This window comes from Herpailurus yagouaroundi, unplaced genomic scaffold (genome assembly GCF_014898765.1).
Source record: "Herpailurus yagouaroundi ecotype Mexico unplaced genomic scaffold, PumYag 163, whole genome shotgun sequence".
Classification (NCBI taxonomy): domain Eukaryota; kingdom Metazoa; phylum Chordata; class Mammalia; order Carnivora; family Felidae; genus Herpailurus; species Herpailurus yagouaroundi.
In genome coordinates, this window is record NW_024412404.1 from 60,681,290 (window position 1) to 60,708,208 (window position 26,919).

The 26,919-nt window shown below is 56.5% G+C and overlaps 1 protein-coding gene across 1 annotated transcript in view; it reads right to left on the minus strand.

Annotated features, from left to right (window-relative positions):
- The window catches only part of FAM53B (family with sequence similarity 53 member B), an 85,681-nt gene that overhangs the window by 46,198 nt on the left and 12,564 nt on the right, over nucleotides 1-26,919 (minus strand). The window contains exons 3-4 of the mRNA XM_040486705.1: nucleotides 21,335-21,389; nucleotides 7,581-8,359 (exon numbers count right to left, since the gene is read on the minus strand). Of these exons, the coding sequence (XP_040342639.1) occupies nucleotides 7,581-8,359; nucleotides 21,335-21,389 (834 nt within the window). The remainder of the gene's footprint in view (nucleotides 1-7,580; nucleotides 8,360-21,334; nucleotides 21,390-26,919) is intronic.

The following is a 26,919-nucleotide window of genomic DNA, read 5'->3' on the forward strand; positions in this document are numbered from 1 at the left end:
CAGGGACTCAGCAGGGGCCCATTCGATGACTTGAAAGTCAGAAAACCAGGCTCTCGAATCCCTTCTCCAGGTCACCCCTTTCCCAACCCAGGCCAACCCAGTATCTCCTGACTGAGGGGCCTTGACTCCCAGTGCTGTCTCCACCTGAGATGAGCCCACCCCTGGCCTCTGCAGGGGCACCAGGCTGGACCTGAGCCCACCTCCACTGCTCCCAAACCCCACTTACTTGGGGAGCTTCTGAAACACTCTGGCACCGGGGCCCTGGCCCAGACCCACCATTCAGACTCTGGGGAGAGGCCCAGGAAGCTGCAGTCCATGCAGACCATGCTTGGGCAGAGGTGAACGTGGTCAGAAACCCGGGGCTCAGAGAAGCAGGACAGCTGGCTCCCGGCCACAACATAGCCAGGTGCAGGACTGGGTCTCAACTCACGTCTTCTGACCCCAAACGCAGCTATGTTCCAATGACAGGGCACACTCGGTCGCCCCTGTGATATGGGAAGCATCTACCATGTGGCAGCAGGGCGAAACCCTGGCACTGGAGTCACAGAACCCTAGGTCCAAACCCCAATGAGGCAACTCAACAACTCAACTCAGGCCCTCAGACAAGCCACATGAGCCTCCGGGCTCCAGGCCCTCTTCTGGGGAGCAGAGATACGGCTGAGGACCTCAGAACTGCAGAAACCAAGAATCTCCCCAGAGACGACAGCTCACGTTCAACGAACGGGGCAGTTCCTTCCTTCTGACCAATCTCTCTCTCTCCTCCTAAAATGTGACCACCAATAGCAGCGACGACGACCGACTCTTACTAAGGGCTGACCCCGGGCACACAGGAGCATTTCATGCTAATGAACTCATTCAGTGCTGCCAGTGAACAATGACCGAAGGGGCTGCTACCCCAACCTTGACGATGGGGACCAGGTGCCAAGGGGTCAAGTAAATTTAAGTTGCCAGGATGAGGCTTGAGCCCACCCCACGGGAAAGGCCAAGGCTCTGCTCTCCACCAGCCCTCTGTCTCCCCATGTCTCGGCCCACGGTCTGCGTCTTCTTCAGCAGGCTGGAGCAACACGGGGTTTCTCTAAACCCTCCTCTGTGGGCCCTTGGAGTTGAACCAGAGAGGCAAGGGTCACCCAGCCCGCAGACCCTTCCCACTCTGGCTTCCACGAAGCGGGACTCAGGCATGCTGGCCTCCGGCGGGCCGGGCCCCCAGCTCACAGGTCCCTGAGCCCGGGACCAGAGCAGGGCCTGGCACCTGAGGGTGCTCTGAGCACATCGGGGGGGCTCGAAGGGCTCAGAGGCCCAACTGGCTTCCAAAGCAGAGGCCTTCCAGAAAACCCTGGGCACCCCAGAACTGTGTTGCCTCACATCTTCTAAGACACCTCCCGGCTCGGAGAGGCTCACAATGAAAGCATGGAAAATCACCAAGTGCCACTAAAAGCTGCCTCCCTGGCATGTCCCCAGCTGAACTCCTTCTATTTTTCTTTTCCCGGGAGATCAAAGCTATTGTGTCAACACTCGGCCCCGATCCGAGTGACCTTAAGCGGGTTGCTTATGCAACCTGGTGGTGGCAGCCGGGGACGGCAAGGAGCGATCCGAGAGTCCGAACGGGGGTTTCCTTGAAGCATGAGAACCCCCGTCAGGGGTGCTGCGCTATGGCTGACGTGCCCGTGTTTGACAGGGAAGAAACCCCAGAGAGAGCTCCAACTAGCCTCTGGCTCGGCCCTCCCTGCTCTCCCGCTGGCAGGACCCTGGCCTCCCGCTGACGCCCTCCCCCGGGAGCGGCTGACTGCCCAGAACCAGAGCAGCAGGAGATGGGCCGCAGGGTGCGGCTCTGACGTTCCTCCGAGGGCCAGCCGCTGGCGGGACCCACGCCACGGGACGCCGCCCCACCCCCGGGAGAAACAGGAAGTGCTGTTCCCATTTTACAGACAAGGAAATGGAGGCTACGGAGGGGTGACCTGCCCCAGGGCGCACAGCTCAAACGTGGCAGCGAGGGAAACTGAGCCCCTTTCTGACTCTGTCCGCGTCCTCTAGGTCTCACCAGGGTCGGCTACCTGGAAAGGCCAGCCGGGCCGTCCGTGTGTCGGATGAATCTCAGCAGCAGGAAGAGCACAGAACACGGAGTCAGGAGGCCCCGGTTCCAGCCTTCCCAGTGTCCTAAGGAACCACGCGGCCCTGGGCAAGTGGCTGACTCTCCCCGGACTCTGGAGGCCTCGCCCTCAGGTGAGGGGATGGACAGAGGGCAGTCAATTAGCAGCGGCTGCCAGGATCCCGGAGGGGAGGAGTCTAAGACCTCCTCAAAGTTCAAGCAGAAAAAAATGCTACTGCTTAGCAGTGTCCATCAAGAGCACAGAATCGACGTGCTGGATCCGTGCCCCCTGCCGCCACCCCGTGCCATCCACCCCTCTGATGGTCCAAGTCTTAAAGACTCTCTTCCTTTGTTCGAGCCCATCCTGACTGGTTCCTCATCAGAGGCAAGTACTCCCATGCACCCACAGTGCGTTTTGCCTTTACTTTTATTTAGCATTTATTTTGTGCCAATTAGAAATCCCGGGCTTTCTGTTGACTGCCCTTCACCAGATCCTCATGCCTGCCTGCGTTCTGTGTTGTAAAGGGCGATGCATCTCTGAATTCCCCTATTTGCCATCCGCACGGTTCCCCACGCCAGCAGGAGAGGTCTAAGGGTGCAAGACTGCAGGCAACTAAACCCGGAAGAGTGGCCAGCCGGGGGCAGTGCAGGCAGGAGGCGGCCACAAAGGCTCGGACGAGCCAGGCCTGAGCCCAGGGACTTTGCCAAGGAAGAGCACGGCTGGCTGTGGCTGCCGGGGCTGCCTGAGCGGGAAGGTCACGCAGCCAGTAGTGCAAAGGGCCACCCCACACGGGGGCTGAGGAGGGCCGCTCCCCTGCTAAAGGCAACCCCTGCCGGTAAGCGGGGTGCACCGTGGAAGGCTGACCCAGGGACACCGTGCCAACAAAGAGCCAAGAGTTACTGATGAGCATCTGTGATACCCCTCCGGCGGCTTCGGGCCACAGCCCCCTGCCCTTCGGAGCCCCCAGGGCTCCAGCCAACCCCGCTCTCCTGGACTCGACTCCCAGACTCGTCCTGGATCAGTGCTCGGCACAGTTGCTACCTCGTGCTTCTCCCCTGCCCCACGCTGCCCCCGGCCAGCTTTCTGGGCCCCTCAAACATCTGCTAACACAACAGTTGCTGCCTGTTCTGGGGCTTGCTCCAGGAGGTTTGAGGACTCAGTGTGTGGGCAGCTGCGATCAATCAAACCTCTGTTTCAGCATCCCGACCCCTCCTCACAAATGCCTCGCTTCTGTTTGAAGCGCTGTTGAGAAATACAATTTGTTGCTCCTGCAGGCTGACCAGCTTGGAGTCAAAAATACAGCAAGGACTGGGACACCCAGGGGCACGGCATTCGGCGGGTACCTCTTTTTAATTGTTGCTTTTTTTTTTTTTTTTCCCCCTGAAACCTTGGCTCCCACGCATGCGATCCGGGCCTAAATGGCCACGCACGGCGCAGGTCTCGCTGGGAGTCAACCGACGCTTGCTAGTCACGCCAAGTCTCCAAGAAGCAATAACTAATAAACACGTCAGCAAAAGTCCCGCTGATAAACAACTCCGATGCTCAGGCCGGGCCCTGCTCTCAATGGCACACATTCACACAAAACACCGGGCAGAAGGGGTCACGTGGGGAAAGCCAAGCGGGAGGTCAGCACCATGTGACCCGGGCAGGGGTGGGCGTGACTGACCCTCCGGGCCGCGTTCGGGCAGCTGCTCTGGGAGCCGAGTGGCTACGATGCCAATTCCGGGGTGGGGCGGCCCTCCCTGGGCTGGGTCCTCGAGCCAGTTCTCCCAGCGGGGACCCTCCTCGCTGCAGCCTCCCCCCTCCCGCTGCAGGAGCCGCCTGCAGCCTCGCTCGGCATCCCCGTCCGTGCGCTGGGCGCTGAGGTTTTAACAAGACGTGAGCAAAGGCAGACAGGTCTGAAGGCAATTGCTGACCCCCCGACCCACCGCGGTCCGGCCTCACTGCCCGAGAGGCATCGGCCACTGCCGGCCAGCTGTGCCCAGGGGTGCCGGCCAGGGGCAGGGCGGGGCATCCGGTGAGCTCCCAAGACCACGTCTACCTAGTCCCACGGGCTGCAGACGTGACACAAAACGCTCACACGTGGCCAACCTCCTCTGGCGGAGGTGGTTCCGGATCCAACACCGCTTCACGACCCTCGGCTCCGAGCACGGAGCTCACCGCAGGCCGAGCTGAGCGGCAGGGCAGGCCTCCTCCCCGTTCTCAAAAGGAAAGGACGAGGCAGGAAGAGGAACAAAGAAGAAGTAAATGGCAAGGGCAGAAAAGGGAAGGGAAACACAGAAGGAAAGAGATGGGCAAACACAGAAAAAAGGGAGTCCTCACAAGGGACTGAGTGTGCCTCCTGGGACCATCACCCCCCTCCCAGTTCTGCCTCTGGAGTCGCCCAGAACGCGCCCACGCCTTCCCTCCCAACATGTACAACAGCAACGCCAGGGGCACCCGGTCCGCACTCCCTGTGCACCAGCCAGGGCGCTAGGTGGTGCGTGTACACACAGGCAAGGATACAGACACACACGTACGTTCACACGTACATATATCTGCACGTCGCAGACACACACGTACAGGTTGACACGTTATACAAACATGCACACATGCATTATTTCCCTTATTCTTCCGGCAGAAGCCACAGCAGCTGTGGGGACGATGTGCTTTGCTGCACAGAGATGTCAAGTAATCTGCCCAGGGCTGCCAGCCTTCTGCCCCTCATCTGGACGCCTTCTGATTTGTCGCTGTGCCCCCAGGCCCCAAATGCAGATCCAAAAGTGAACACCATGTTCTAGAAGGACAGCAGTGTCCGCAGGAGGGGCTGGATGGACAAGGCTTCAGGGGCTCTGGGTACCCCCCACCCTTGCTCTGGGCACCCTGACTGACGGCCAGAGAAAAGCTCCTGCATGTTCACCCACACCCTGGGAGGTGTGCCCTGGGCCCCGAAGGCTCCGGCCCCAGTCAACGCCTCAGGAAGCCGGGGTTTCTCAGAACTCCCCGTACGCCAAGGGTCTAACCGGAAAGGCACTCTCTGCACCTTTGATGTGACAATCTCATACACCTGGTCCCAGATCTACGCACACAAAGGGGCTCCTTCACAAAAATGCTCAGTTAGAACCCCCTGCCCCCAGAAAAGTGAGTATTTACAAACCAAGATCACAAGACCTACAAAAAAGGGTCCAGGATCTAGGTTGGAGAAACAGAGCAGTGCCGACCCTGGCTACAGGCCTGTCTTTCCATAGATGCGCAGCCCCTGCTCCTGCCCCAGCAGTTACAAATGCTGAGAGAGCCACAGCCCACGGGGGCTGGTATCTGGGCGGTCCCGTGTCAGCTGTCACCTGGCCATGGGCAGGTGTCTGTATACCAGTGACATGTTCAGCTCCCGGGGTTCCCAGGCAGAGGACCCTACACGTTCCAGGCTGGATCCAGGGCTCTCTGCAAAGGCACTGGAGTTGCCCTAGGCCTGGCTTTTAAAAAGGCTCCTGGAAAAGCAAGGCCCACCTCGCGAGGCCATGAATTATACAATGGGGGAGCCAAAGCAGGCAGAGCTCCGTGGAGACAGGACTGGCCGGGGCTCTAGAGGCTTGGTCGGGGTGGCTCAGGGTCCAACCCCAGGGCTCCAGTCGCCCCCTTCCGGCACACACACTTCCCAGGGGCCCCTTCTGCACTTGCCCCGGACTCTGCCCTACCCAGGCCTTGGCTAGAGAAAGGCGGGAGGAATCAGGGCGGCCTCACCGGGATCTTGGAGGCCTGCCTGGAGCCAATGAAGCAATCTACACATCTGGGCACAGCCCCACCGAGCAATAGATTTTCAAACAGTTTCTACCCGAGTGAGGACGGGAAACGTCTCCAGTGACGCCAGTGGTGTTACTCCGACTTGTGGCTGGTAAAATATAATAACACGTGTAAGTTGTTTTTATTACCTATCTAGCTTATTAGGTAATAAAATAAGCTCAACGTTAAAAATTTAACTGAAGCCATTTATCGCACCCAGAACTCAGGGCTCCGGGTTTCCTTCAGAAGTCACCCAAACCCGTCACCTTTCCAGCCTCTTTACCTATTTAGATTTCTCCGGAGAAGGAAAATTCCGCTCGCGTGTCCAACACACATGAATGTGTTCGGCCGCTGTCTAGCTAGTAAAGCAAAACGTGTCCACAACTCAGGAAAAAGAAGGGGACACACCTGGGGGCAGCGATGGAAGAAATGGAAACTGGAAAATGGGGGCAGGGGACGGAGGCTTCTTCCCCAACACGGGGGAGGCAGAGTCTGTCACGAGCCTGGCCTCCAGCTGCGCCGGGCCGTGGCCGGGCTCTGAAGCGAACAGCCAGACAGTCTGGACTCTGGGGCAAGGTGCCTGCTCAAGACTTGAGACACCTGCCCCTCTTCTTTCTGCGGGCCGGGGGAGGGGAGGGCAGGTACCTCTAGGCTGGGAGGGGGTCTAGAGAAGAGAAGGAAATGCCACCGACAGAAGCGGCACTTTCACTCTAAAGCAAAATGAGGTCCGGCTGAAAAAAGCAGCCCTGGGCACTGAAGGAAGGCCGTCAGGTCCAAGAGGAGTCGACACGAGGCTGCCTGCCCAGAAGTGGCCACGGGCTGCATGAGCGAGGCCAGCCGGTCTTGGTCCCCTCACACCCAGCGGTGACCGATGCTTCCACAACAACACAAGAGGAAGGGGAAACCATGGCACGGAGCGCAGGACCTCCCGGACACAGGACACAGACTGCATCCCACCCCCCCACCCATCCTTCCCTGGGCCTCACTGTCAAACTCACAACCTCAGGCCTCCTCGGGAAGAACCAAACGCAGGGGGCACTCAGGCTCAGAGGCTGCCCTAAAGACAGAATATTAACTCCCAAGTTCATCTCGTTCGAATCAACACCCGCGATCAGTGTTAGCACGAGGCAGGGCTCCAAGACACAGAGGAGAAAGTGCGCGGGAGGGCGCATGTGGCCGGAGGCCTCGCCTACGGTGAACGGCGAGGCGGACGGAGGTGGCACAGAGGACAGCAATCACAGCGTCTTGATGGTCTCACGTTGTTGACAGTTTAATCCAATGACTAAGTGCTGCTCCGATCCCTCACCCTCTAAAAACCATTACCCACAGTCCTGATCTCGGGACCAGCCTAATCCGAAGGACAAGGAGTCCCGGCCTGTGCCACAGGGACGGGGTTTCAGGCACAGAGGCTCCAGCGAGGTGCCGGAAGGGGATCACCAGTGCTGGGTGACAACGGCCTGCCCCCGTAACGCCTCGCCTCCCGCCACCTGCCTGCCCCTGTACCGCCAGCACTGTGTTCACAGGGAAAGAGCATTTCTGACTTTTCTGATTTTAAAGACACTAAAATTAAAAAACGAACTTGGTATCATCTTTCTTCGAAGAGGATTTTAAAAAACGGGGGAAGAACCCACTGCTGGGCCCCACGCATCTGCCTGGGATGGGCCAGGCCCAGCAGAGGCTCCCAAGAGCACCCAGGTGCTCCCGCGGGGCCTCCCGTGTGGCCGGGGCTCTTACCTGTGCCATCTTAGCAAGGTCTAGGGAAGGCCTCTGCTCCTGCACCTCTTCTGGGCGCCGCCGCTTAATGCCGACCTTCTTGTCGTTAAGGACACACGGCTGGGAGCGGCTTCGGGACAGCCCGCTGGAGCGCCTGGCCAGCTCTGGTGTTGAGGCAGGTGTGCTGTTGGCTGAGGGTGGACAGTACTCCGCAAAGGAAAACTGCTCGTGCGAGCAGGAGAAGGACCGCTGCATGTCGAGCCGGCCACCTCCCACGGGGGTCGGGTCAGGGCTCCAGATGTCGCCCGCCTGTCCACAGGTGGCCGAGCCCGGCGCCCCTTGGCAGGGCTGACCTCCAAAGCGGTGGTGGAACCCTGCCTGGTCATAGGGCGAGGACAGCGCATTGGCCCGGGAGGGGAGGCTGAAACTAGAGCTTCTCTGCATGGTGCTGAAGCCGTTGGAATAGCGCTGGACGCTGCCCCCGCTATAACAGCGTCTCTTCTCCACCGGAGTCCAGACTTTGGAGCCCAAGGGCCTCCACGATGTCCGGCAGCTGGACATTTCATCGGAGAAGGACAGTGACCGGCACTGGCGTTTGCTGGGGGGTGCTGAGGGGTTCCCGTTGTGGTCGCTGAGGCTGAGGTCTTTGATCAGGTTGGTCACCGCGCAGGCAGTCGCTGCCTCCCGGTGCCAGAGAGCGCCGTCCTGACACTTCTCGGGCAGGCACTCCCAGATGCTGGCGCTCGGCTGCTCGATCTGAAGAGGGCATTTCCTGTCCAGGTCTCTCCATCTGTCATTTTCTGGTTCAGAAATGACAAAGAGAAAACAGGATTTGAGAAGGCCTCCATGCCAGCCCTCTGAATCCTCACCAAGAGTTCATCTTAAACAGGATTCTAGAGCCAGGAAGGCTCTAACTGTGTAGACGAGAAACTGAGGCTCAGAGAGGGGACGGGAATCCCAGAGTTTTGCATCAGGAGCAGAGCAAGCCTGAGATGCATGTACCACACTCCCCACCGCCCGCCGGCCTCCTGGTATAGCTTCCTTCCCAAAAGTCCGTACTGCCTCCCAGGAAAGTCCAAAACAACAATTTTCACCCAAACGCCTTCCCATTTTATAGATGGGAAATCGACCTGCCCCACCCCTCCCCTGGCCTGCAGCATCAGGGCAGTATGTTTGTTACGGTCTCTCTCAGTGCTTGGCTGCTCTGGGGCTGGGACTCAATGCCCTGGCAGAAGACCAAAGAGGAGTCTTTTGGTATGTGGGAGGGTCAAGGTCGAATTGGAGGGCGGGGAGGGGGGGTACTGCCAGGTTAGTTCATCTGAATTCCATCTCGAGAATACTTGCTGACGATAGAAACTGGAAATTGATTTATGCCTCCACCACCACTCTCTTCAACATCAATGTCATCACCAATAGCCGCCAACCATAGAGCACTCTTCTTGTGTTCACCTGATTTCTCACGGCATCGAGGACATTTAAATCCATTAAAATCTGGGGGCACCTGGGTGGCTCAGTCGATTAAGCACTGACTTCAGCTCGGGTCATGATCTCACAGTTCATGAGTTCCAGCCCCGCGTCAGGCTCTGTGGTGACAGCTCAGAGCCTGGAGCCTGCTTCGGATTCTGTCTCTCTCTGTCTCTGTCTCTCTCTGTCTCTCAGCCCCTCCCCCACTCATGCTCTGTCTCTCAAAAATAAATAAACGTTAAAAAAAATTTTTTTTTTAAACCGTCAAAATCTATAGGAGCATGTCTTGGGCTGCACAGACTTAAGGGTACAATTGAAACTTACATATTCAGGCCTCTGCTTGAACACATGTATAAAGAAGCTACCTCCCCCCCCCCCCAACTAGGAAATGCTGACTTTGCACTTGAACCTTTATTTTAGTGAAATATTCAGGACCTATTTGTTGTTTTTCTACTATAGAATCAGGCACTGTGCTGAGAATTTTAGGAGGGCAGGCACAAATACACCTGATACAGTTCTGGTGTTCAAGTTTATAACACAAAAGCAGAGTTAAGAATATGTTGTGCTTCCAGGGATCAACATATTGGCAAGGTTCTGGCTTTCTTAATTGACACACATTTATAAACTGTACACACAGGAATATACAAAAAACTATGGCTTGAGTCGTTCAGCCTGTAGAAGGACGGACGTAAAACCTGAAATGACATTCAGCTAGGGGTTCGATGCACACCGATTCTCAAAGCACTGCAGTCAGTTACTCCCACGGGGGAGCAGATATCCCCCTGGCCGCTGTAACCCACAAGGCTCCCTGTGCACCATCACTGCCCAAGTGGGGAGACGGAGGCTGGAGGAAGTTGAGTGAGTGGCCCGGGGCCACACAAATGACCGCAGCCTGGCCCAACCCAGAGCCCTGTTCTTCTCACTACACTGCAGCGCTGAGGGGAAGGAACCACAGGGAGCCCGACATCGGCCCTGCCCTCCACGAGTTTAGGAGTCGTACAGGGTGGACCATCCACTCAGAAAACCATGGTGAAACCCACAGGAGTGCACCAGTCCGCAAGGACCACACAGGGTCCAACTCCTAGGCCCAGATCCCCACCACTTAGGCCACTTCTCAAAGGACACAGAGAGACATCAAAGGACAGACCCTGGGCTGAGTGTCAGCAGCTACTGGACAGGCTCAAAGGGAATTGACCAGTGAGGCCCAAAAGGAGGCTCACGAGCCAAAGATAAGCCAAATTAGGGCTAAATGTGACACTCTCATCTAGGGTGCCCTGCCACAGTTATGAGACACGTCTAAGGGGTTGGGACACTGTGCAGGGGACGTGGGAGGAACCGGCCAGAGGCTATTCCCACAAGGGGGCCTCAGAAGCTGGAGATGCGGGGGAGAGGTTTTCCAGAAGCCCAGACCAGTTGGGACCAAACCAGGCCAGTCACCAAATGTTCAATTCCCGTCCCTCTCCGAATCCTCCTGGGCCCCGGTGCACGACAAGTCTCCATACATGGCCCGTTCACTAAATTTGACAAATAATCACCATGAATCAATCGCCTTTGTGCAAGTAGCATTTATGTTGTTTGAAATAAGTCTTCACTGCCCATTGTCCCTGGAGCAGCCACTATTCTTTTAAACCAGTTTCGATTTGACATTTGTTAGCAGTTGAAAGATCAGTAAACTAATAATAAAGTAAAATTATCTGTTATCTGCTTCGCAAAAAGAAGAGTTATCCTCAGAACCAAGTGAAGATTTGCGTGTCATGATGTTCTGCAAAGTGACACGAGTGACAGCGGAATGGGAGCCACAACTGAAACACCCTCCAGGCGGGGCTGGTGACATAAACGACCAGGGAGGAAGACAGAGCATGAAAACAGGACTGTTCCAGAGAATGTTAATGATGTAATTCCAAAGCTGAAACAACAGGGCAGAAAAACCGTATGGATATAGCAGGATTCCTATTTTGTCAAATATGTATGTTATCTGTGAAGATTAAGAGAAAATAAACCAAAATGTTCACAGTCGAATGAGAGATAGCTGGCTGATTTATATGTGTTCCTTTTTGTTCTCCTGTGGTTTCTACATTCTCTATAAGGACAAATCTATTTCCAAACGTGTGGGGGATGTGGCCACCAAGCCCACTGGTGCAGGCCCGGGGTCACGGCCAGGGCCTATGATCCCAGCCTCCTCTGGGTTTGCTCCTTCGGTCTTTTAGGGAGTTCTCTTACGATAACACTGGCCACCAACTTCTCTTTGGAGACAGGGCCCTGAGGCATCAGGTGGGTCAGGAATGCGACCAACTGAGGAAGGACCCAGGGAGCCCAGCCACAGAGCAGCAGGGGCCCCAACATGGAACCACAGTAGCCCTGCTCAAGGAACCCAAGGCTCAACACAGACCGCCTCTGTTCGAGGCCTTGGGAAACCCGTGAAATTAAAAAGAATTGATCCCATTCTCAGAGGAAACTACTTTCTATTCCATTTTAATTTCACTGCGCTGGAACTTTCCCATCTCCAGGGAAGTCATGAGAAGTAAGGGGACTTGGGAGTCAATTAAGCAGAACATTCGGTCCCTCTCATCTGACAGCACCATCCCTCCCCCATGGCCACCTCGTGATCTTGGTGCATCCTGACAGGATGCGCAGGCCTCCCCATTCCAGGCTCACCTCCTCACTGCCTCCAGAGAACTTCTCGGGGCCCATGCCTAGCATGGTCTGACCCCAGGCAGTTGCCCATGGCCTTGCAGAAAGGAGGCAAACGCTTTAGCCTGGCATCCTGACCCCATCTCCCCAGTTCACCCTGCTCTAGACACCCTGAACTTCCTGTGACATCAGACAAGAAGCAGGCAGAGTCGAAACCATCTTCAAGGACCCCTGAAAGAGCCCATAAAGCACCCTCCCCCTGGTTTGTGGACACAGCCCAGAGAGTAGTTCTTACGTACCAGCTACCCTTAATAAAGCGGGAGTTTAGTGAAGCAGCCTCAGGAATGGGCACAGGGAACTTCTGTGAGAGGAGGTAGGTGCCCCAACTGCGTTCAGGGTCCCTCTCGAATCCCCGGCGGGGACCGGGTTGGATGGCTAGCGCTGGCGTGCTCCTGTTTGCCTGGGGGAACCACTCTGCTCCGTTCCAAGAGTAACCCTCTGTGACCCTAACGGTAAGATTTCCTCGTTGAAATGATTAAGACTCGGTTCTTAACTGGATCCACCGGTCAAACGTGAGCACGATGTGTCTGCAATGAATCTACCGTTTCCCCCCCAAACATCAGCTCTTTCACGCCCTTGCGCCTTGGCAAAGGCCTGGACTCTTCTCCTCCTGCCTTCATCCTTCCAGCAAGGGGCTCTTTCTAGTCCAGCAGAGCCAACTCCACATCACCTTCTCTGTAGATATGCCTTCTCCGTATTAGCCACTAGGCGCCCACAGCTCTCTGTCTGACTTTCGATCTTCCGGCCCAGACGTTGACTGAACCCTAATTATCTGTTTACGTGTCTGCTTCCACTGAGCCACAAGCTGTCAAGCACAGACCCAGCATGGCCACCCAGTGCCCGGCACGGAGCCCGGCACACCGCAGACCTCAGCCGGTGGCGGCGGGTGGAGGAAGGAACCGACAGTGTGCCGGAAAGCGGCAGAGCCGGCTGTGGGGGTTCGCTTGGCCTCAGTGGTCTTTTATCCTTGGTCAGGGAGGTACAGGCTGGGCTCTGCGTTCAACTTCCCACTTTACCGAGGCCGCGGATAGCTGCACGGGAAGCGGCCGGGAGTCTGGTTAGCGCTACGATGTCTGGGATTCTCTGGAAACACCACGCACTGCCCAACGTGGAGCACTGCTTCTGTGCCTCAACAGCAGCCAGGGGGCCACCTGGTCTGTCTGAGGGACAGATAGCATTTTAACGGTTACTATCTTTATCGCTTGAAGAAGTACAACATAAGAAAAGTAAAGACAATGGAGGCTATGTTTAGCCTTGGTGTTTTCCCCCTTCACTCAAGGAACATAAAGCGATTTGCTGGGTCAGGTCATCAGACAAAAGAAACAGGAATAGAAGCCACTTTTTAATGGCAAACCGCCCTGAGCTTCTGGCCCTGACGTCACACTGTACAAAAAGGACCTCAGGAGGGCTCTGAGGAGAGGACACCGGATGCCCCCACCCCTCCATTCAATATCACTCTGCACAAACAACTGTAACTCTTTCAAAAGTGACCAGGGTCACGGACCTGGGGAGTCCACTGAGCAGGGGTCACTTGGGAGGGTGGGAAGGGTACGGACATGGGTTTGAGTCTCAGCTCTGCAGAGTTACTTAATCTCTCAGGGCCTCAGTTTCCTCATGTGTAAAATGAGAGTGACAGTGATGCCCTCGCAGAGCTATTTTGAGAACCAAACAGTTGCCTGGAACAAGGCCCGCGAGGGCACTGCGGGCTCTGCTCCTACCGCTGAGGCTCAGCTCTCCGGCAACTGGGCACCAAGCACTGTTGGGAGTGCTGGAGTGGCAACCCGTAGGCTCTATGGCAGGATTTCCTCCGTGTGGCTTGGGACCCCCTGCAGGAGCATCCCTTGGGGTGTTACAATGCAATTCCTAGGCCCAGTCCCTTTCTCAGGAAACAATCTCTAGAGGGGAGGAGTCTGCATTTAAGCAAGCTCCTCTACGTCCGGCTTCGGCTCAGGTCATGATCTCACGGTTGGTGGGTTCGAGCCCCGCGTCGGGCTCTGTGCTGACAGCTCAAAGCCTGGAGCCGCTTCGGATTCTGTGTCTCCCTCTCTCTCGGCCCATCCCCTGCTCGCTCTGTCTGTCCCTGTCTCTCTCTCTCTCTCTCTCTCAAAAATAAATAAACATTAAAAAAATTTTAAATAAGTTCCTCAGGTTATTTTGTGGCAAAATTGCTGAGAACTGCTCCTACAGGCTACTCGGGGACCTGGGTTCTCAAACACCTTTGTCAGAGTGGCAGCCACACCCAGGAAGCTTCTAGAAGGTTGACCAGTCCAGCCTCTACAAATCTGAATTCAGAACACCATTAAAAGTTGGTGTTCTGCTGTTTGTTTTCAGGCAGGAAGTCGAACTACAGACAAGGAAAACTTTTACCCTTCAAGTACTCAGAGGGCCCTTTCCCGCAGGAGGGGGTGGGGTCCCCAAGTTGCACAGCAGGTCCTGGATGGAGATGGAGAGCCGCTGGAAGAGGCCTGGGAAACCAGGGGAAGAGTCTGAGGCCTCTCACCTTCTCCCTGGGACACGCTGACGCCAGGCCTCTGGTGGATGTGGGCACAGCACAAAGGCACCAGCCACATACGCTCTATGCAGTCCTCATTACGTCAACCTTCAGCAGCATCTAAAGCTCCTCTGTGCCCTGGTGAGCCATCTTCACAAGTTGGGGATGACTCACAGGGGAGTGTGTGTGTGTAAGGTAAACGCACACCAGGCTCTACCTCGAGACGGGAGGACAAACCACACAAACTTACACAAAAGCATACAAACCATCCGGTTCTCTCACTGCCACCTCCACGGGGTCTTTCAGAGCCGAGGCTTGATGCCCGAGCCTGAGGTTTCTGGAAGACTACCACCACCTCATCCGATGCTCACACACATGGGAACAAAACCCCAGGTCCCCCAGCCCCACTCACAAGGCCCTAGTCCAACCACGCCCGGACTAAGGAGGGCAGAAGGCTGCTGGGTACGTAGATCTAGAGCTCAAAGAAAGAAAACACTTGGAGGAACACAAATAGCATTTGACCTCAAATGTTCTTGTTTCCATTTCTACCCTTGAACTTGAAGGGAAATTCCCAAGGGCCCAGATTCTTAGGGGCCTATGGCCTTCTTAGGTTCAAGAGATAGAGGAGATTTACGGCCCTGGGTATCTGTGTGCTGTGTTTTATAGGCTGCCTTATGGTGACATAACCACAGCAGAATGTGGTTTCTAGAAAAGGTTAAGCACCTGAAGCAGAGACCCAAGATATAAGATTCTTGTAGCCTCCCAGGCCTGGGTAACAGGCCTCCAGCCAGATCAAGACTGGCTGACTCATTCTTGGATTTCACACCTATCTGCTTGTGCTGACGATGTGCTGTCTCCCCAGCCCTGTGGGTTGGGTTGTGCTAACTTAGCCTCGGGGCTGCAAGGACTCTACGCTTGATTTCGGGGTAGAAGCTCTCACCGACCCTTTCAATGGGAAACTGGAGAGGTGTCCTTCTGAAGGCAGCGTTACTAAGTCCGTCCCACAAAAAGAACACAGGGGGAAGACAAGCCCCAATGAGACGTGCACGGTCCCACAGTGGGGTCGCTGATTTTCAAGCGAACTTCTAGAGCCCCCTGCCAACTGGAGTGCCTCTTTCTCCGTGTCATCAGGATGGAGACAGATTTAATTCAAGGCTGGGTCAGGAAGAAAACGTTCTTGGGCTTTGCCTGACTGGGCCCCATCCTCTGGATGTGCCCTCTTGAGTGCGATGAATCATAAAATGTCAGCTGTATCTTGGGTTCAGGCACACTGACACAGGACACCAAGCTCCTCGGCCAAGGCATGAGGACAGGGATTAGGACAGCTGGAGAGAACACTCCAGCAGCTCCACCAAGGGAAGCAAGAAGGCTGGCCTGAGGGGCTCTAGGAGAAGCGAGGCAGCTGGTAACCTTCGGAGTGGCGACCAGGGCCCTGCCCTCCCCAGCTGGGTAGGACGGCCCATGGCGGCCACCGCAGCTTCTGGGAAGCCTCTGCTCTTACAAAAAGAGGCTTGGTGGGATCCCCAAACAAGACAGTGTAGAGGGGTAAAAACCATACCAGACTGAGCACCCGTCTGTATGGGGCAGGGAGCACTGAGGCCCTGTGATGGCCCGTTCAGCTCTGACCCAGACCTCCAGCCCCCACCCCTGGCCTCCAGGGGCATTCAGAAATGTGCACGGAGCCAGGATTCCCAATGGCAACAAAAACTGTGAAGGGACAGAAAGGCCACTTTTAACCATCATCTCCTTTAGATCCCCATCCTGGTTGTGGGTACATAAACAGCCTGGGACATGGGCACCTGCTTGCGATTCACCTCTAAACTGATGCGCCCGGCAAAGCTGAGAGCCATTACACAGGGGAGAACTATTCGGAGAACTCAACAAATTGCATATTAATTGTTAACTAACATCCCCCCGGGACCTTTGCTGAGGCGGAGAGAGCGCGTAAGCATACATCCCAAGCACACAGCTCAACCATGAGGCACCACGGCATTCCGAGGCTTGCGGATGGAGAAACGGAGCTTCAGAAGAGCGTCACGCCTCAACCACGGACGCACAGCGAGCCAACGGCAGGGTCTGCAATCCCAAGGCCGTGCTCTTGCAGTTGGGCCAAGCTGCCCCGAACTTGACCACCTTCCTACCTGGCAATGCACCGTGGTGGATGGTGCCCAGTCAGCCTGCCAGTTGTCTTCCACTGTCCTCTGGCGCCACTGTGGGCCCCCTCCCCGCCCCAAGGCAGGCCAGCCTGGGCGAGAAGGCAGCCCGGGAGGCTCCCTTCTCACTGGTCACCGTGAACAGCTCTCATGTGCCAACCACACTTTGCACCCACTTCCAGTCTGTTCTTTATTCCGGAAACACCGTCTGAAACCAATAAATGGTGCGAGGAAACATTCAAAGCACTCTGCACGGACAAACCTGAAGCTATTTGAGGGAGTGAAAACTCACACGTGTACCGACGATAAATAAAAACCAATAACAAAGAAAAAGCAAACTTCAGAAAAATCATACGTCTGCATAGTCATAAATGGATGTGCTTTTAAAAATGAAAACGAAGCTCTCTCTAGCCGATTTTGGTTGATCATCTGTTTCTTATGGGAGGCTCTGGTCCAATGATCGGATTCCAAATGGCTACCTCTGAGAGAGACAGAAGCAGCGGCAGAGACCAGAAACGGGCCTGAGCCACTCAGGTGCCATTACCGTTGTCCATTTCGTCTCAGTCCTCTGCCGGTTCTAGGACATCTAAAATGCCCCACCTCCGAGTGCCGGCTTTTGCACCCGAGGTGCAATCCCACTCCACTTCCAGCAATGAACAGTGGTGGAGTGAAAAGACCAAAAGCTATCAAATCTCAACGCGGAATCTTCCAGTCCCACGCGGCTCAGCACAGCCAACTGGTTTACCCCGTAGAAATTAACACGGAGAGTGCCCCCGGGAACAACCCTTTCATGTACAGAGTAGACTTTAACAGCCAAGTAATTAAACACAGAAAGTAAGGGCTTATAATTAAAATGCTGACAAACCTGAACCAGAGTGGCACAAGTAAGGGCTGCTATCATATTTTTACAATTCCCTTTTATACATAATGCATGATCCTTCTGCTCGTTTCTCTATGTTCTCTGCCTGTGAAATAATTTACATTAATAAATAATTTATTACCATAACTCCTAAAGTAATTATGGGTTTCCTTGCAATTTTTTTTTTTTTTTAAGCATACGAATTGTTTTGTCCTCTGTTCGTTGACTTGTATTTACACGACTTTTCCTAGTGGCCTTTTTGCAATAATTGGTATTGCGTTCGCTTTCTCACCTATTATTTGATTTCCAGGCCTCTCCTCGCCTGAGTGGTGAGGAAAAGGGAATATGTAGTGTCCATTGTCCCTGCAATACAGGATTCAGTTAATGGGTGCAATTAGCCAAGGGTGGTGAATGGGGGCTGCTCTCACCCCACTTGCCCTGTTTCACCAAAAGATTAAACTGATACACGTGTGCCCCTGGGTCAGCGTGAAGAAGCATCTCCCAGGGCGAACGACAGAGGACCTGGGGGGGAGCCGTGTTGGAAGGATGCGCGTAGAGCCCCTGCCTCTCCAAGCACACGGCGATCCTCTCAGGGGCGGCCGAGCCCCTTTCTCCACCCGCTGGAAGTCATGGCCGGCAGCAAGGGCTGGCCCGCCTGCCAGGCCAGCTGACCAGCAGGCGGCCCACACCCACGAAGCTGCCACCTGACCAAGGTTTCCTGTGTTGAGAACACAATAACTGGGCACGTACACAGCTCTTCCCCACAGAAGCCGCCTGCAGAGGAAATTCCAGTTCAGCAAAGAAAGTGTCCTCGGGACGGTACGGGAGGTGAGAAGGGAAGCCACGGGGCAAAACACAGTCTCTGCTAGGAGGAGCCCTTCCGGGACCAGGCGGGGCTCACAACCTAGTAAGGAGCACGGGGCCCTGGTGCAGAGCAGGCCGGGTGGTGGCCTGGCTCCACTCTGCCCTGCTCTTCTCTCTCCCCCGCTTTGGACAAGCACAAAACCACTTCTTTGTACCAAGTTCCCAAACTTGGTGTGGGGGGGTGGGGGGGGGGGAAGCTAGGGGGGGGGCGGGGCCCAGAGGCCAGCTCACAACAACGTAAAGTACTTACAAAAGAACACATACTGTTGCAAGCACTTGATCATATTAGTGAGGCATTTTATCTAAGTGGGTGCAGAGGAGGCTGAACAACTTGAAAGGGTGGTTTTTTAAGAGGAAGCAAAAAGGCCACTGCACTCCCCACCCTAATGTCCTTGCCTGGGTTTTCTTAAGAATGCTTAGGAAACTCAAACTCACACTGGCTTCCAGCTAGGACCCTTGCATGGGGGCTCAGGAGGAGGGAAATGCCCTGAGTCACAGGGCCAAGCTGTCCCCAGCAATCACAGGAGAAGTCCACCGATCAGGGCCAGACAGGGGGTTCGGTGATTAGAGTAACAGGACATTTTGTCTTGGCTGAGTATTGTCCAGCCCTGGAAAGGCTCAAAACCCTCTTGAGAAGTCCGGCTGGACCCAGAGTGCTATTAAAAAGCAGGCAGGCCTGGGGCGCCTGGGTGGCGCAGTCGGTTAAGCGTCCGACTTCAGCCAGGTCACGATCTCGCGGTCCGTGAGTTCGAGCCCCGCGTCGGGCTCTGGGCTGATGGCTCAGAGCCTGGAGCCTGTTTCCGATTCTGTGTCTCCCTCTCTCTGTGCCCCTCCCCCGTTCATGCTCTGTCTCTCTCTGTCCCAAAAATAAATAAAAAACGTTGAAAAAAAAATTAAAAAAAAAAAAAAAAAGCAGGCAGGCCTAAAGTGAAATCTCACTCCCTGGGATGCTCCCCTGCCACCAAGTTCACGTTGCAGGGTGAGGCCACGCCTCGATTCGCCGGTTAAAGCGGGCAGGAGCGGTCACCTGAGCTTGCAGCCGCACACAGGCATGGGAGGCCTCAGACTGCTGACGCTCCACCTGCACGAGTGCCCGGAAATGGGATGAGGGCGGGAGGGACTGAGCCGGCACCTCCTGTGTGCCGCTGTCCCTTTAAATCTCACCAAGAACTACAATCTGCAAGATGAGGGGACCGAGGCTCAGGAAGATGCCCTGAATTCCCTGTTCCTCCAGACTCCACTAGACAGAACCCCCCTTCCCCCACCCAGGGCAGGGGTAGACTTACTCTATCTCTGTGCCAAGTGCCTGACACTTAGTAGGTACTCAATAAACATCTAACGGAACACGTCCCTGAAATGTACCGTGAATGCACGCTTCAGATGGGTCAGGGTCTCCCCAAATCAAGGAGGGGTGGTCAACAGAAAGACGGGCATGCGAGAGAGAGAGGAGCTGAGGAGAAGGCCAGGAGGACTCTGGAGACCCCCGCACCTGGCTGCTCCTCTGCTGCCTGGCAGTGCCCTGGAACCAGCCTAGGTCAGGTACGAGTGGCCTCGAAATAAAGACCCACGTCTCCACAGCCCCATGTACTAGCCTGGCCCAGTTGACAGCTGAAATCCAGGCGGGGCTGAGGGGCTGAGCGCCCAGGTGCCTCTCTCTCCTTCCTGGCAGGACAAAGGCAGGCAGTTCAACCACAGCACAACTGAGTCCAGCCCATGAAGCAGGCGGTGAGGCAAGCTTCCGAGCCGTGTGGCTAAGTGACTGAGGGTTTGTTGAAAGCCGTTAACCACCAACGAGGTGCTCAATCAAGCCCCATGTGGGGGACAGGTTTCAGAAGTGTGTCACATGGGTAAACCGAGGCCAGGTGATCTCCCTGTTTCTATTTCCTCCGGGTGGCAGCATGAAGAGGGCCACCTGGGCTCTCCCACAGGGCTGTGGCTTATGACTGAGGGGAAAAAAAAAAAACAAAAACAATCTTCCTTCTCCCCCAGCCTGGGTCCGGCTCTGCCAAGGGAGCTTGGTCACCTCACTAGGCCTTGGTTTCCCCAGGTGTGAACTGAGCATCCCCACCCGCCCCACACCGAGGCTGCTGCAGAATCCCGGAGACCCTGCAAAGTCAGGAGCCTGGGGCTCCCTGTGACTCTCCAGCCTCGTCACCCCACCTACGGGACGGAGCCTAAAGAAGAAAAAGAAAACCCTGTGCACAGAGTCAAAGGCTGAAGGCCTGAAGTGGTCGCCTATCTCGGAGGCTTGGTTTCTGCCTCAATGCAAACCTCACAGAAACTCATGTGGCAAGGTGTCCCCACGGGGGGCAGGAGTCACGGAGACACGGTGAAAGGAGGGATCGTGCTCGGTCATTGGGAGCTCAGAAAAAAATCAATGTAATCAGTGCAGTCATCCCCTCTGCCCCCTTGTAAAAAAAAACAGTAATAAACACTCGCACGGGCACAGGGGACTGAGACAACCTTTCTGGAAAGCAAGCCAACAATATGAAGCAAGACCCTTAAAAACGTTCCCGCCTTGTGGCCTCTCTATTCCACTCCTGGGAACTCCTAAGGAATAATCCTGAAGGCACACAGAAGACAATGACTTCGACGCTTAGTCACTGTTAATTAATCACAACGGCAAATAAAACAGCCATGCCACCCAACAGCCAAGAAATAGTCACAACGTTAAATACATATTGATACACAATTCAGTACTTCAGCCTCCTTAAACCAGCATGGAACCAACAAATGTAATGCGATGCGGGAATGATGGTAACTGCGACTCCGTGAAACAAAGAAAAGCAAAACTTCTTCGTATCTAATTCTATGTAACCCGGTGTTCATCGTGGCTACATAAAAAAACTCACAGGACATAAAAACACACCGAAATATCAATAGGAGTTATCACTGGGTTTTGGGGGGCTAGGAGAGATTTTCATCTTATACTTTACACCGGGGTACGTTTTCCGAATTAAAAAAAAAAAAAAAAAAATGAACGTGGTTACCTTAAAAACCAGACAGAAACACTCAACGTTACGGTTGGAGACGACATTTGCAAAGCACGCACCAGCGCCCGTCCGCTCACTCGGCCCCGCAGCCCGGGTGCCACTCCGGCACCACTGGGGTCGGAACGGGGTGGCAGAGTCCCCACTCTGCTCCCTGTGCCCGTGTCCGTGTCCGGAAAGGGCTTCCAACGTCTCACCTGGAGGACTCAGGCCCTGGCGGAAGGACTAGAGAAGCACTCTTCACGGCCACCTTGGTTACTCACCCATAATTCCACAAGAGAAAAGTGTCGGTCCTTGACTCATCTTCTTTGGCGTGTGCTGAAAACAACCAGAAAAGCTATTCACTCTTCGCGTCATAAGAAGCACGTTTGCACATGACCCTGCACTGATCCCTTGCTAAAGTCACAGTTAAAGGGGTAACTGCCTTTTGCCAACGTCAGATTAGGGGACGGAGACAAAAGTGTTACGAGAGGCAACATCGGCCCGCAATCAGACCCGGACTCCGCGTCCAAAGTCTCCAGTGAGTTACGGAGGCCGTCAAGTTAATGGCTTCAAAAAACACACGAGAAAGCCCCGTGGCTTCTGATGCTCCGGGACTGGGCCGTTGAGTGACACGGACGAGGTGTGATATACACGGTTCCCCAAGCTGGGCTGCAGAGAGGCCTCCCCACAGCCCAGGCTGGGAAAAGAGGGGGCCTCTCGATGACAGGAAGAGCCCCCAGTGAGGAGCACAGGCCCATCTGTCACCCTCGGCTCCTTCCCTCCACCCCCCCTCCCCACCCCGAGACACCAGAAGAACAGCTCTTCCTCCTCTACACAGAAGCATCAGGTAAACCTCAGGAGGGTGGCCCTTCGCCGTGCAAGCTGCTTTGCCGCAACAAGGAGCCCCCCCCCCCCCCAGGCACCCTCTCTGAACTGAAACAGAAACTCGAAGGTGTTATTTGGTCACAGCAAAGAGCTATGCCTCTCAGACTCCTTGGCACGGTATTCCGACGGCTTCCCTTTCGACTGGGAGCATCGTGCGTCTCCCCTCACACCGCACACCCACCCTCAACAAAATGCTACGGCCGCTGGGAGAGAAACGGGCCACCGGGGCCTCCACGAGAACCCCAAGACGGGACACTGCTCCGCGGCTACACGGTAACCTGAGCACGAAACGTTCCGGGCTCCCCTGTGCCGGCTGCGGCGGGGGTCAGGCGGCCTATTCTGACCTCTGGTGAGGAGGAGACCGTGCCCACCGGGGCCCCAGAAAGAAGGCCCCGCCTCAAGCATTCTTACGACTCCTTCCCTCCTCCTTCCGCCAGTCACCCACTCGTAAGTACTGGAAATTATTCACACGCAGGCTGCACGAGGGGACTGACCACGTGATGGGGAAAGAAGCTCTCGGCCCCAGAGGAGTCGGCCCGTCCAAGAGAACTCCATCTTCTGGGAGGAGCCCCAACAACAGGGACACGCAGGCTTCCAGGCTGAGAAGAGGGCGGGAACCCAGGCCCTGGTGCCTTAAGGGCCACAAGGCTGAGAGGGAGCTGACTAGGAAAGACCTGGCCCCACCCAGATAAAGGGGCGCCAAGTGCCTGTCCCCAGCTCTCCAGTTCAGAGCCCTCTGCGCTCAGTCAGCTACGTGTTCATCCATTCAGGTCACTAAGGGGCCATCCCGGCCAGCCTGGGACACAGAGGTGAAGGACGCCCGCCCTGGTCCTCAGGAAGCTCACGTTTCGTGGAGGACAGAGTCACACAGACGAAACATCGCACGACAGGGAGCGTGGGAGCGGAGGGGAGAGGACCCAGGCCAAGGTGCCGGGGTGCGTGAGGTCGGGGCCGGCGTCCTGCGGGGAACACCGGAGCCGGTGCTCAAGGACCAGAAGGCTGCAAGAAGCAAAGGGGGCGGGGCAGGGCTTCTCCGGTGCCCACTCCTCGGTTGAGAACAAGAATCCTATTTTCAGGACGGGTTGCCCTCCTGGATCCCACAGTGACTTTAACCACCCAGTCTACGGCCAACCAGGAAACAGCTGGAAAAAGTCAGATGGCCGTGTCTGCCTGTCTTCCAAATGACTTGGCTCCCACAGCAGGACGCGCGCTGAAAACCCACACCGAAGTCACCCAAGGGGAGTGGGTGACAAAGACCCAAGAGCCCGGCCTCTGGGCAGTGCCGCCCCCGACACCCAAGCATGCAGCCCATGGACACCAGGCAGGCTCCACTCCCAGGGGGAGGGTTCACAGAGGGAAGTCGGGCTTGGCTGTGCCAGGGGCCTCACCTGCCGAGAGAGAAAACTCCAACGCTACAGGGGCACCCTGGCACAAAGCAAACACCTGCTGGGGAACCACAGCCCCCGCCCCGTGGCCGGGTTGGGGAGGCAGGTGGCAAAGCGAGCCGGGCGGGCGGCGCACAGAAAACCAAACTGGGATGGGGCCGGGGAAAGCCAAAGAGAGCAAGGACCCTCGAGCAGCCCGCCTGCTGCATTGCCGCACAGACGCCACTGAGGACGGCTTGGGGTTTCCAGACGACAGGAAGCGAGCCGGTGAGCCAGCCCGCTGACCTGTCAGCGGAGCACGGCTCACGGGGCTTTTCCTCCCACTCGGCCGGCGTGGCCAGCCCACAGACGCAGAGGGAAACCACTGCGCCAGCATGCGGGGGCTCCCGGGCCCTCGCTCACCCGTTCATTCGCTCAGCAAGGATTCATCCCCGTTGGCTACGGCCGCTCATTGGCCAGGCCGGGGAGCACACACGTGGAACGGGAGCGTGGAACTGCCACCGCTGCCCTCCGCTGTTAGACCGAACCAGCCTCCTAACCCGTCCCCAGCCTGTGCCGTGGGCCCATCGTCCGTTCTCCACCCAGAACCCACAGAGGCCAGGCGATGCTGCTTCTCTGCTTACAAACCTCCAATGACTTCTCACGGCAACCGGAATGAAACCCACCACCCCTCTCCCTGCAGCCACCAGGCCCACACGAGCCAAGCCCGTGGGACACTGGACCTCCCAATGCCACCTCGAGTCTTTCCACGACAGGCTTCCCGCCTCACTCCGGCCGCACGGCCTCCTCGGCCACCCTCCCTGACCGCCCCAGGCAAAGGGCACCCTCCCCACCCGTGCTTTTCTCCACAAGGCCTTGCAGGCAGTACGAACACTCGGCAAAGGCTCCTGGCGGGGCACAGGGCACAGGTGGGCAGCGATCGGTCGCACCCAGATCTCACACCACTTGAAGGAACATCGCCACGTCCCCTGTTCTCAGCGAGCCCCACTCCTGCTCGCTCACCGAGTGCGTGAAAATGCATGACCTGGCAATGCAGCCCCCCCTTCTTCTGCTTCCAGCACCCCACTTTTGCACTGGGACCCCTCCCTCCACACAGCAGTGTCTCGGTGGGACTGTGTCCCCATCTCCCCTGACACGGGACGGGCACAGGACGTGGGTGCAGCCCTCTCTGCTCTGCGGCCCGGCTCCCGGACTGAGCAAGCGCTGGGAGTCGGCAGGGAGGCCCTGAGCCTGCCATGAGCACCTGCTTCCAAAAGCCTCCGAGCCGCCCTGTCCCTGCCCTCTCTGGGACCTCCCTCATTCACCGCTCTCCTGACAGCTTCCCGGGACGTCAGGCCCAGGCGTACCCTGACCAGGCTCAGGTTTCCCTGAGCCCAACACCAAGCTCCCGTCTGGGCTCCAGGTGGCCAGAGCCGATTTATCCCAAGTACACCTGGTACATGATGAAATTCCTGCTGGTATATGCCACTCTGCAGCCAGCCTTCCCACTCCGTCAAACCCTCTGCACCACTGCAGGAAGGATGCGCCAGCCAGTCACCATGTGGTGAGGCCCGCCGGGCCCTGGGGACTCCTAGCCTCAAGGTCCATACGACACGCAGTGTGCACACTGAAGCCAAGGCCTTGGCTGGTGTTTGCAGAAGATACTCTATTTCTCCGTGACGCCTCTACTCCTAAGCCTACCCCAGGGCAGGGCCTGGTCTCTGTGATATTCCTTGGGTCACAAGACAAGGTTTTGGCACCAGATCCTCCGTAGAGAAGGCAAAAGCTGGAAACCAAACTGGGGCTTCAGGGGCCCATCGGAATAAAAAGACAATTCAGGTCTTTACTTAATGAGGAACTTGCTCAGACAGAAAATGGCAGAGCTCATCTCTGGCCATAATCCTGCTTCCTCAGAACGTTCTTCTGCAGAGTAGTGACTAAAGCAATCACATCACTCCTTCCCCATGACAGTGTGATGGGGAACCACAACGTGACACAGTCGGGCTCACACCCACGCACTTGAGCAGGACAAGCAGGGCACCCCAGCCTGCTGAAAGGAACACAGTGAGACCATGGCTGTGGGAAGAAGACGGAGCCACGCCTGACAAGGAAAAAAGAAGCCAAAGAGGAACGAGTGCCCCTGTGTGGACGCTCTCAAAGATGCCAACACAGACGGAGTGGTGACCCTGCCCCCCCACCCAGGCGTCAGGGTTGGCCAAGGCGTGGGTAGTGGCTAAGGGTAGGTGGGAGAAAGGCACCGGACTGCCGTGGACCGCACGTGCACCCCTGGGTTCTAACTCGGGCCAGCCTGGGGCCTGCCAGCGATCCCGGCTGGGGCTGCTGCGCCCAATGCCAACTCAGGGTGGCTGTGGGTATGAAGGCTCTCCGTGCCCAGGCAGCTGTGTGCAAGGCCTGGACGGCCAGGCTCTTCCCAAGAGGCAAATCACAGCCTCGGCATCCTGATCCGACAAGAACAAAGGCAAGTACTTGCTCCCAAAACCAGTGTCGGCTGTTGTGGGAAACACCTCGAGGCTGGGGAAACAGAGGCAGCCACTCTCCACCCTCTACCCTGGGACAGTCTCCAGACTCGAGAGACAGGGCTGTCGCTGGCCGGGGGGGTGGAGGCAGGCCGGGCCAGGGAAGATGGTCACTCGGGCCCAGGAGAACGGGCCATGGCCTGAGTGTGGGCGTGCAGGGAGGGGCCGGAGAACGCCGCTCCCGAGGTCAACCGTCCGGGCTGCCTTCCAGCAGCAGTAGCTAATGTTAGAACACGAGGAGGAAGAGCCCACTCTGCAGAGGAAAGCGACCAGCAGAGTGGGGGAAAGGGGAACCGAGCACAGTCCTCACTGCTGTGCAGTGTGCAAGCCGGACCGGGGCTGGGGCCGGGCGGGGCCCTCAGCCCTCTCTCCCCAGGGCCAGGCAGCTGAGCACTCGTCGGCCCTTTTTTCTGTTTTCCTACATCTCTCTCGGGAACAAGGCCAGTCACTTGTCCCCGGCATTTCGTTTTTAGAAAAAGAACAAGAGACCTCAGAGGGCAGGGAGGGAGGGTCTACAGGCCAACTTGCCCCGTGTCCCCAAGGCCGCTGGGTGGCCCCCAGGTGACTTTCACCCAGAGTTTCAGACTTTCTCTCTCTCACTGCTGTGTGTCCGGGGCCTGCTCCCCTAATTCCAAAGTGGCCTGTGACTCATGTTTTCTTTTTTAATCTGAAGCCCCCCCCCCCCCCGCCCACCCCCCCCCGCCCCCTGCTTTCTGTTATCTTCTTAGCCTGCTTAGAAAACAAAGGAGAAACACTTTTCCATGTTCCCGTTGTTATCTTGATGGTATTTACAGGAGGCTGGTGTTGCCAGTTTAGGAAGCCGAAGCAAAGCCCCCGTCTGCTTCCTCCCAGCACCGCCGGCCGGGGGAGAGAGCACACTCGACCATCACCGTACTCTCTCTTCCGTCTCACGGACGTCAACACCAGGCCGAGGCGATGTGGGGTCCTCCTTCGGTTGCTGGCTGTGCAGGCCTGGACTTCAAGTCCGCTTCCCTCAACCTTCCTTTGCTTTCCTGAGAAGATGAGTCTGCCTTCCCAGGCTAGGGCTGGGAGGCCACGCTCTTGCTGGCAGGCACTCAG